The 11,217-nt window shown below is 33.7% G+C and overlaps 1 protein-coding gene across 1 annotated transcript; it reads left to right on the top strand.

Annotated features, from left to right (window-relative positions):
• The first annotated feature begins 53 nt into the window (after window positions 1-53).
• Window positions 54-10,383, top strand: LOC136809407 (phosphoacetylglucosamine mutase-like). Its single transcript, XM_067065937.1, has 21 exons — window positions 54-180; window positions 294-367; window positions 582-625; window positions 750-835; window positions 945-1,040; window positions 2,306-2,379; window positions 2,709-2,836; window positions 3,247-3,396; window positions 3,505-3,547; window positions 4,136-4,216; window positions 4,612-4,655; window positions 4,933-4,993; window positions 5,553-5,611; window positions 5,949-6,050; window positions 6,208-6,263; window positions 6,950-7,007; window positions 7,388-7,447; window positions 7,907-7,969; window positions 8,532-8,653; window positions 9,017-9,068; window positions 9,531-10,383. The coding sequence occupies exons 1-21, from the start codon at window positions 92-94 to the stop codon at window positions 9,624-9,626; spliced, it is 1,638 nt and encodes a 545-aa protein (XP_066922038.1). The 5' UTR covers window positions 54-91; the 3' UTR covers window positions 9,627-10,383.
• The last annotated feature ends 834 nt before the right edge of the window (window positions 10,384-11,217 follow it).

Genomic DNA, 11,217 nt, shown 5'->3' with positions numbered 1-11,217 from the left:
CCATTCATCACATCTCTTTATACTTGATTCACCTAACTACTTTAACGTTCATTTCTAGTTATAAGTAATACTAAAAAATAAAAAGCAAACAATGGATTTCACTGTGGTAACAAAGAATGGTTTAAACCACCCAAAACCTGACATAAAATTTACTTATGGAACTGCTGGATTCAGAATGAAGTAAGAATGACTTTACATGACTTTTCATCTCTTCTGCATTTATTCTGACCTGACAAATAAGATTTGTCCTCAGGAGCTATTATGAATTTCTATGAATTTTTTATATTTTTCAGAGCTGACCTTTTGGATTCAGTGATGTTTAGAATGGGGCTTTTGGCAGTTCTCAGGTCAAAATGCAAAGAAGGAAGTAAGCTCTTAAAAGCTTATTTGACTAGTCCTTGTAAGAGGAAACCTTTTTTTGTTACTTTTAATTGTGTATGTCAAATTTGTCCAACAAAAATAGAATAAAGACAGTTTTGTACCTTTTCTATGCGTATGGGAATAAATCCACTTTTTTTTCCAACAGTATACTGTCCTGAGGATGTTTTGTTTAATTGATTTCCAATTTCTTCTTGATTCAGAATCTATTGGTGTTATGGTTACAGCCTCGCACAATCCTGAACCAGTAAGAAAAATCCTGATGTTTAATTTCATACCAGTTTATTAACAGATTACAATTTAAATCAAAGAGCTTGAGACGTTCAGAGATTGTATTGTTCTCTTGACTGTAAATTTCTTTTTGAATTCAGGATAATGGGGTGAAGCTGGTGGATCCATATGGTGAAATGTTGGAGCAGTCTTGGGAAAAACATGCTACAAAGATAGCCCAGAGCAGGTGAAAGAATTGAATTGGGATAGAATGGGTGTGTCCACATATGGTACATTGGAAGAGTAGTAGACATTAAAAGCCCAGAAACCATTTAACTTTCATTTCAATATTTCAGTGACACTGATTTGGTACAATGTTTACAAGATGTGGTCTCTGAAGAAAATATCAATACTTCTGTCACAGCTAATGTTGTTGTTGGTATGGATACAAGGCTAGTGTTACCCAAAAATTGCAGGCTTTTTTATTAATGTTCCTATTCGAAATCATCTTTGAAAATATGATCATTTATATTTTTCTAAAATCGACCAGGGGGGTCAGGGTCCAGGATACCAACCCAGGGCCCAAAAACCTGACTTTTCGAGATTTGAAAGTAGTAGACACCACCACCCCCTAAATTGGTATAAATACCAACTTGAAAACCCCAATTTTCTAAAAAAGGGGGGACCCACCCCCCCCCCCTAAATTGGTATCGATACGAACTTGAAAATCCCAATTTTTCTGAGGGGGACTCCCCCTAAATTAGCAATCAGTTAAAATGCATATATATGTTATATATGTGATATGTTATATGTATACAAGGGACGCTAAACAAAATCTTTGAGTGTTTTTATTCAAAGAACATTCCTTTTATTAATCACTTATATTATATACCACACTTTAGACTCCTGAAAATGAAAATAAGTTTTTCTCATTCTAACACAACGTAAATTAAGTTTCTTGAACTAAATTGGCAAAATGTATCAAATTCATAAAACTAGTTGATAAACTAGACTAGATAAAAAACTCTTTGTAACATAGCCTATATGATGAACGTTATGTAATGTACAGAAAAATTTTATCACGACTAAAAAAGTTCTCAGGTCAGCTAAGACTTGATTCAGTTTGTCCAACTCTAGTTTTGAATGAAATTTGGTTGATTGAAAGGATTGAGAGCAGCAAAAGTTAAATAAAAATTTAATTTCAATAATAGAATGAAGAAAGCTTTTATATGGAATCAGGGTATAGCGTAAACGATTCAAATAAGTTTTTATACTTACATACAACATGTTAAGTCAGATACCAATTTCAAATTCAGAAAAAATTAAAAAAAGGGGGACCCCACCCCCTCATTTTGGTATCGATACCAACTTAAAGATTCCCTAATTTTCAAAAAAAAGGGGGACCCACCCCCTCATTTTGGTATCAATACCAACTTGACTTTTTGAAATTTGAAAAGAAATGACACCACCCCCCCCCCTGGCCCTGGGTTTGGTATCTGGATTCTGACCCCCCCCCTGAATCGACTGGCAAGTTTAGGAGAATTTTTACCCTTTAAGTCCCAGAGACTTGTACGTTTTTGAAAAAAATGTGATTTCCATAAAAAATTCTAAATTAGAGTCTGTACATTATCATCTTGGTTGTGTATCAACAAATTTATCACTCCATGATAGTAATTGAAATGTCTGATATATATATGAAAGTCCTCTTTTTCTCTAGACCAAGCAGCACCGCTCTTCTTAGCAGTGTTAGGGAAGGAGTTGAAAGCCTTGGTGGTCAATGCAAAGATTATGGTATAATGAGGAATATTTTTTTGATTTAGGAATTATTAGAAGTCAGCTTCCTTGTAGAGGAAGATATTTTATGTTGATTTCAAAGTAACCACATGGTTTCTAGGCTTAGGCACTGTTATTGTCCGGTATCCACAACTATCTGATCTAGCTAGCTAGTATTTTATTTCATTTGTCCAACAGATTACAATTTCGTAGCTCCTCCCTGCAGTTGAGACTTCACAATAATAGCTGATGGTTTTGAATCTTACCACCTATAAATGAAAACGGTACTGTTGTTCATCTTTCATGCTGTCCGTGGTACTAAATCTACTATTCAACTACTTTTGCAGGGGTTGTATCGACACCACAGCTCCATTACTTTGTCACTTGCATCAACACAAATGGAAGTTATGGTGAACCAACTGAGGAAGGTTATTTCAAAAAATTCTCAAACGCATTTATCAAACTTCATAATTTGGTATGTATAAAATTTGTAAGGTCAGTTTCCTTCTAAAATGTACTTGCTGTTTAAGTTTGAAGAATTTGAGATGATAATTAAATAAGGGAACTTTGATGTACTCAATTATGTATTTATACCTAAAGCCTACATATCCTATTGTACTCACAACTATCTATATATCAAATATCAACTAGTACAAAATTGGAATACGCCCGGTCAAAAATTATTTTTAAGTTCAACTGACAGCTTATTTAAAAAGAAAAGATCTTGATTTATTTATGTTGTCAAGACACACAAGATTGTGAAGCGCATTCAGATCAAGAAATATACCAAACATAACTTCAGATTAAGTTTGTTTCTCATTTTGCATTCGGTTTATCTTTCTCTGTATTTGTTTCATTATATTACCCTTTTTCTATAATTTACAGATTGGTTCCAACTTAACAACTAGACCCTCTAAACTGGATGGTGCAAATGGTGTGGGTGCTTTGAAAGGTCGTGTGTTGAGCAAATACATCAGTGAATATTTGAAAATCGATGTCTTCAATGATGGTACTAATGGCATACTCAACAAGGGTGTAAGCATGTTTTTGTCTTTTGAAATCAGTTGTATATCATAGTTTGTACTTTTGGTTGGTTAGTTTTACAATGGTTTTTCTAAAACTATTCATAATGTTTTCTTACAGTGTGGAGCAGATTTTGTAAAGACAAACCAGAAAGCACCTGCAGGTAAGTTACCAGTCATTCACATCCTTCTCACTAAAATTGAGAATTCTATACCTACTAACTCTTATCTTTTCCTTCTTATGATGTGTATGATTCTGAAGAGAAAATTTTTCTGACGCATAGCTGAACATTTTCAACCCCCAGGTTATTTACAATTCACAAAAGGATTTTAGGTCAATATTGACATTGTTACTAGGGAAAGGTTCAACACAGAATGCAACAGCAACACACAGAATCAAGCCTTTTTCAATTCAAGATAGGATAGAAATTAGTTCCATTGACGCATGAAGCAAAATTGAGCTGTTTTAGTCTGAAAAAACGGAATTACATTAAGCAAAAAATTGATCGGAATATCAGGATTGTCGCGAACAACTATTCACAATTCCCAGAACCTTAGTCAGAGTCCTTGAATTTGGCCAACAAAAGGGGCAACAAAATACTTTCATCTCTGCCATGATTCAATGTTTACTGGATCCTAACATCAAAACAAGCTTCCAAAGCAGGACAATAAAAGAAAAATCAGAGATGACATTGCCACCGCTACCACAAGATCGGTAAAAAACAACACTGTTTATTTTGTTTCACTTGCAGGTATAGAGATGGAGGTCAACGATAAATGTCTTGCCTACGATGGTGACGCGGACAGAGTGGTTTACTTTTACAAAAATTCAGGTTTGGATAAAAAAATTGTTATTAACACTGAAAGTCTGACTTTGGCTTTTATGTAGAAACCATGTCATTAAATAGTAAATTCCGTTGAAATTGGTTTCCTTATGATAGCAAAAAAAAATAGTATAAAATTATCATGAAGTTAGTTCACCAAGATTAACACATGTCAAAAAATGTTCTGCACATAATCAGTTAGTTGTAAAACAATCACAAATACTTTGTTTCTGTGTCATGAAAGCAATCAAAAACCATGGTTGCAAATGCTAGTTCAAAACGAATCCAAATGCTCATTGTTATTCTCATTCTTTTTTAGCTTATTTTCCACTTCTCTTTTTATGCCAGGATTTAGATGGATAGATCAGCGAAGTGTATTATTTTATCATATCTTATCGTTATAGAAAACAAGTTCAAATTACTTGACGGCGATAAAATCGCAACACTGGTAAAATGACTTTTCCTTTTTCATTTTGCTTCTTTCTCTTACGTAATTTTCCGAAATAAGAAAAAATTCAACAGTTCACATCCCTGTACCATAGACTTAGAATTACCTTGCCTCTTCATTCATTTCAAAACTTTGCTGAAGTACTGAAATTTGAACCGGTCCTCCAATACTTAATTATTTACTTAAGTATTTTTCATTCTCCTTTATTAGTAGGGGTTTAAATCCCTCTGTAAGCTATGAAACTCAATTCATAATCATCCGTCATGTAACTTTTCAGATTGCTTCTTTTATCAAAGAGAAATTGGATATCGCTGGAATTCAACTAGATAAGGGATTAGGTATGTACACGACGCAAAATTTATTTATTTTTCATTTTAATTAACACCCCTGTCTCACAGTCCTAATGAAACTTTCTCCCATAACGGGGATCAAGATTTCTATCAGAATCCCAACAGGAATAGAAATTCTATTGTTCCAAGCAAAAAAATCCATTTGAATAGTTTTTGGGTGCAATTTTTTACATGAAATTTCCAATGGGGATGAAATTGGGTAATTTTCCCTCCGGAGACAAAATTTTGGTTAAGTTTTCCAGCAGGTTGGGGGTCCCATCGGGGGTAAGTTGAAATCTGTAAAGACTCTGCGGAACAGTAGCAAAGAGAAGTCCTTTTAGTCTGACCGTTACGAATATATTTCTTGACGTGCCAACAACCTCGATTACCAGGTGCTTTTAAAATGATTGAAATTTAAAATGAGTGAAATTTCAAGATAACCTTCCCGGATAAACTATTAGGTGATTTGAAGATTCGAAGTTAAAGATTCATCGAATAAATAAGTTGTTGGTAGAATACACCTCATGAACTAATCATTTACTCTTCCGTTTCCCCGCAATTATTTTAGGTGTTGTTCAAACTGCATATGCGAATGGTAGCTCTACAAATTACCTTAATGATAAAATGGTAAAAACAACTTTCACATCTTTCTTTTAGAACAGTGATTTATTAACATTTTGATGCGTTATATAAAAGATAAAGGAAGTGAAAAGTAATTTTGATGATAATGGCTCCTTTATTTTTAAGTCACCCCCTCACCCTTTTTGAAAGGTTTAACAAAATTTAAGAAAATTATCAAGCATGCAAAAGTTATCAACTGCCGAGGAGGTTCCCCACTTTTGAGCAAAATAGACTTTTATATCCATTTTCCTTGCGGAATTTAGCTCATTTAAACCTTTATTCTTCACATATAAACGACAAGAAAGCGCCTCATTCCTTAATAATAAAACTTCTTCATTTTAAGGGTGTACCAGTGACCATCGCCAAGACAGGTGTCAAGCATCTTCACCATAAAGCTCTTTCTTATGATATCGGTGTTTATTTCGAAGCCAATGGCCATGGAACGGTAAGAAAGTATTTTTCAGCTCCCCTTTAAGTACCTGCATCAACATTACATGACATGAAAAGGGAACATGGACATATAATAAGCTCAAGTTGAACGCTATACTTTAACACGACAACGACTGAACCTCTAAATTTATTCCTTTTTATCTTTCCATCAGGTTATCTACAGCGATAATGCTAAAGCCAGAATTGCTTCTGCTGCTAAAACTGCTACGTGAGTCCATAAATTTTTTTCTTTGATTATCCCCTGCTTTTTGTCAACTTGAGTCCAGTTTTTATTAACAGAAGAACTTCATCCTGCTTTATCGATTGTTTTTTTGGACGAATGAAGCCTTGATCAAAAAAAGAAGTAATTTCAACCATCCCGGTCAAATATCCCTAAATGGTATAATTTTTGGACCTACCCCAGTGGATGTCCTTTAAATTAACCCATGTTCGTTTGTGCGTTAGTTACCAGCTTTTCTCAAGATTGGCTCATTCAAATTTTCTGATTTTTGGCACAAAGGTGCATGACTATATACCCTCAAATGTGACGGAGCCCGATTTTTGAAAAAGAAATTTGGGGGCAAATTTGGTCCGAAAAACGGCTAAAAACGGGTTTTTTGGACTTGGATTATTAGTTTTTTTTTTGATTTTTTGCACGAAAGTAGAGTATCATCGTAGGTAAAAGATGGCTCAAGCAGATTTTTGCCAAAAAATATCAATTATCTATGTGTTAAATGCACAACCAGGTAGGTCTATAAAAGTATCGCTCGTTAACATCTCATTTACGAGACTGTAATCTAATAATACCTTTTTGGGTCTTTCCTTTGAATAAAACTATAGTTTTGGCTCTGCCTTGGCTCAAACCGTCTAGAGAGAATACATGACAATTTTTTTTTTGCTAAATTATTTTTCCAGAAATGATCAAAAAAGAGCAGTTGAGATTCTGTCAGCTTTCATCGATTTGACAAACGAGGTAACAACTTGGTTTAGTTTTTCTTTAAATCAGTTTTTGGATATTTTTCACTTTTTACTTTCAACTGCTTCCTTAAAAGATCTCCTCCTCCTTTCTAAACGCCTTTCGTCGGAGAGAAATCCTAAATCGATGCACGGTTAAGTAACGGTTGATCCTTGAAAAATTCCAGAGTTTCATGGCTGGATGTGTCCGAAAAAGTGTGAATTTTCACTTTTTTTATCGTACAGAGTAAACAAAAGGCAAGCTCAACCTCGAACCGCAAAAATGTCAGTCATCGAAAAAAAATTCTTCGCCACTTTTTGTCGACAAATTTTTAGTTTAATTCTAATTATAACGTTATAAAATAAAAATAAAATAACTTCTTTAATTTGCTTACACAGACAGTGGGAGATGCAATGTCCGATATGTTGTTGGTTGAAACGGTCCTCCTTGAAAGACAGGTTCGTACTACAACCTTCCTTCTCAACACGTCAAGAATTGGAAGCATTTTGTATGTATCCAATACACTGAAAATTGCCATGTAAATTATCTATCACTTAGCCCTGATAAATCACTAACTTTAGATTATTAGTATAGAACTCAGTGCTGCAAATAACGGCCGGTGACCGGTAATTACTGGTCATTTCGTAGTTTCTACCGGTCATTCTGAGGCTCAGTTTGAAGATTAGAGGCTTAGATAAATACTTAATAGCGCTTCTAATTAAAAAAGGAACAGTTTTTAAATCAAAATAGGTATCTAAAGGTCATTACAGACTACAAAATTTTCTAAGATGGTTTCGCCAGACCCCCTGCTCGTTACACTCGAAAAATTACCGGCCAACTGAAATTTCCCTATTTGCAGCACTGTAGACTGAACTATTTATGGTATTTTGTGAATATTCGTTTCTTTTACATTACAGATCACCTGTGAATCTTGGGACAGGGAATACACGGACTTGCCAAACAAACTAAGCAAAGTAGCAGTAAGTGTCCAATGTGTAGATTATTGATTGGAAAAACCTTTTTGTTCTCTCGTTTAGTTTGAGGAATTAAGTTTTTATTAAGTCACCAATGAAATCATAACCAAGAACCATTACATCTACAGTGACAAAATACTTAAATAGTTTTGAAACCACAATCGATTTGCAAGTGCTCTAAAGTAGGTTCGAAGGGTAGAGTTTTAACGCTAGACTCGAAGACTCTGAGGATCCAAAAGTTCAAAAATGGTTAAGTAGGGCTTGAAATATAGCCTAGAAACCAATAAATCCCTCCCAGATCGAAATTTTCGAGAAATGCTAAATTAGCCAAAATTGGCAATATGTTATGGCACTGATTGTAGTACATAATTTTGGCTAAATGTAGTTTTTCCTGTTTTTTCGGCTTTTTTTTTCTGTTGAAATTAGACAGGGAAAATAAAGGTAAATTTTGTGAACAATGATTAGGTTTTCTAAAGATTCAGCCTGGATATGCTTATTAAAGTGTTATGTTTCTTTAAAAAAAAGTATAGCCACCAATAACGACCATTGCATTGGTACATTTTCTCAGGTGAAAGACCGTCGTGTAATTCAACCTAACGAAGATGAGACAAGAGTTTTACAACCCACTGAACTTCAAGACAAGATTGACCAAGTTGTCAAACTTTTTCCTAAAGCCCGATCCTTTGTCAGGTATTTTACGTTACCCTCTTGTTTTTTTCTCTTGTATTTACAGTGGATTTGTTGCTCACACTTTTTTCTTATAAACGGGGGGGGGGGTCGGAATAAGAATGTCCTGGGTGGGAAATATTCGAAAAATTGAATAGGGGGGGGGACGCTTATTTGGTACCCGAGAGTAACTATGAATCAACTGTCTTTAACCATGATGTCGGTAAAAAATGTCAAAATGTCAAAGTTTCTTGTTTTTACTTTTCCTGTTAGCTAGGTGATATTGATATATTCTATTGAATTAAACTTTTTAAGAATCGTTTTTATTAATCAAAATCTTTTCGCTTTCAAGCTTTTCACTACTAAGATTTCATGTTTCATTTTCAGACCATCTGGCACAGAAGATGTCGTGAGAGTTTACGCCGAAGCTGAGACTGCTGTAAGTTTTTCTCTCTATATATTTGATATCGCTCATGCTCTCTCCATTATCCTTGCAGTTGTCGAAATAAATGTCTATTTTCTCTACTCCTGTTTTTCACTTGTTGTAAAAGAATTTAGGTTTGAATTGATTCTAGAATGGAAGTCATTTCTTCACTGGAAAACTTGAAGTTTATTTACGAAATCTCGTAATTCAATCGCTGAAAGAAAAGCTTTTTTACAAAATGAAAATTAGATCTTGCTAGAACTATGTGCCTAATAGTCCCATTCTTCCTTCTAACTGTTTAGATTGATTTGCCTAATTAGTAAATGTACAAAACCACAAAATTTGGCTAATTAATATTTTGATTGGTTGAAATGGTTAAGCATTTCCGTAGTAAAGAATATTAGATGTAAATGCTTAATTTTTAACAAATTTTGCACCGGAAATAAAAATTGTCTTTTTTTCGAATTTTTATCACAGGAAGCGACAGCGAAGTTATCAGCATTTGTAAGCCGATGTGTTTACGATATTTGCAATGGTGTAGGTGACCGCCCTCAGGCTGAAGATCTTGTTTAGACTTGAAGTCTACAATAACGTTGTTTCGTCCAACTAACGTACACATGTTACAAATATGAATGTCGAAACAACGTCGTATGCTAGCTGGGGTGGTTGGTTGTCTTTTGAGTCTGTTCATGATTTGTGTGTACTCTTTTGGCTTTCATGTGGAAATTATATCAATATTATTGGACCCATTCTCCTGGGAGTGGTTTCTACATAGCAGCAAGAAAGGTCCTAACTTATCGTGAACAGACTTAAGGAATCATTACAGTATCAAGCACTTTGAATTTTCAAGGAGTAAACGCTTCATTAGTTAATTTTTGAATTGATATTTTTAATCTTTTATAATTGGTAGCTATTTAAAGCGGTTTCGTCCAAAGGAAAGTGTACATTGTCTATTTAACTGTTATTAAAAACTTTTCAAATCATCCGCAGTTTTACTGATTTTCATGTCAGAAAGCTTTTACAGTTGCTTTTAATAAAAAGCTCACTTTTTGCGATTTTATACTTAGATTTATTTTTGTAGGAGATTTTTAGTCAATTTTTTAATTATGTCTTTGAATTTTTATTTATAAGTTAAGTCTAATTTTATTTTATTGATGGCAATAATTTGTCAAATTGAATTAAGATTATTTTATACATTGTGTATGCGAAATTAGGATAACCGATTTTATTTGTGATAAAAATTTTGTGGTGGTGTAGGGAATTTCGTTTTTTTAATTTTTAGGTTTATTAAAATGATAAAAGATTTTGATAGCAGATTGCTAACCAAATATGTCATATTATTTTAGTATGTCTAGGTATTATTCGATAGGCATCCATATGAGCTCATTGGGCCCAAAATCTTATATATAACATGTCCCTAGTATTCTTGCCGGGTGGTCCTCACGAAAAAGTTGGAACGTTTCTCGACCTCTTGAGGCAGAGCAGATATTCCAAAGTGCTTGGTGTTTTAAAATTTTGAAAGTAGATACACTAACTTTTTTTAGAAAAAGCTGATATTTATAAAAATCAAATATGCATGTGATTTACCTCTAAAATGACTTTTAGAGGTATTTTTGATAATCATTAATGCCATAAAACTCAATGAATAAGTAAGTCACTTTCTAATTAATTGCATACAAATCCAATACCAATTTTTTACGTGTTTTTTATTACTTTATATACCTATACCTTTATTATTTTATATACCTTCCGAAAAAGTGAATTTTGATTTCAAATCTTAAGTTAGCGTATTTACTTTTTAAATATCAAAACTTTCCGACATTTGTTTGACCTCAAGTCGTCTGAACTTTTTCACCTGGTATATAAATAATGCACTGATTGTAGGTGTCTTCTTTGATAGATAGATTTATTCCGACTCTGAGTTACATTATGAACAGCACCATCTTTCAAACTACTTCAATTCCTGTTGTTCGTTTTGAGCTTTCCTTCCTTTGCTTTCTGTTTCAATCATTCTGTCATGAAACCGTTCTTCTACATTGTTCGTTGATCAGTAATAGCTCAAGTTATTTTCGAGATATCCGTTGCTCAAATACACTCATTATTAAATGTAATTAGCTTTTCCACCTTATCTCCTACTTTTCTTCTTTTCTGATCATAGCGTTTT

The sequence above is a fragment of the Clytia hemisphaerica genome, unplaced genomic scaffold (genome assembly GCF_902728285.1).
Source record: "Clytia hemisphaerica strain Z4C2 unplaced genomic scaffold, Clytia hemisphaerica genome assembly, whole genome shotgun sequence".
Taxonomy (NCBI): Eukaryota; Metazoa; Cnidaria; class Hydrozoa; order Leptothecata; family Clytiidae; genus Clytia; species Clytia hemisphaerica.
The sequence above is the reverse complement of the archived record's forward strand: the minus strand, read 5'-3'. Positions and strand labels throughout refer to the sequence as shown.

Bases quoted from the DNA above. Each gene is read 5' to 3' on its own strand.
- LOC136809407 (XM_067065937.1), top strand. From the start codon at position 92: ATGGATTTCACTGTGGTAACAAAGAATGGTTTAAACCACCCAAAACCT. The intron at 836-944 runs GTGAAAGAATTG...TCAATATTTCAG, and splicing joins ACAAAGATAGCCCAGAGCAG to TGACACTGATTTGGTACAAT. The intron at 5,612-5,948 runs GTAAAAACAACT...CTTCATTTTAAG, and splicing joins ATTACCTTAATGATAAAATG to GGTGTACCAGTGACCATCGC.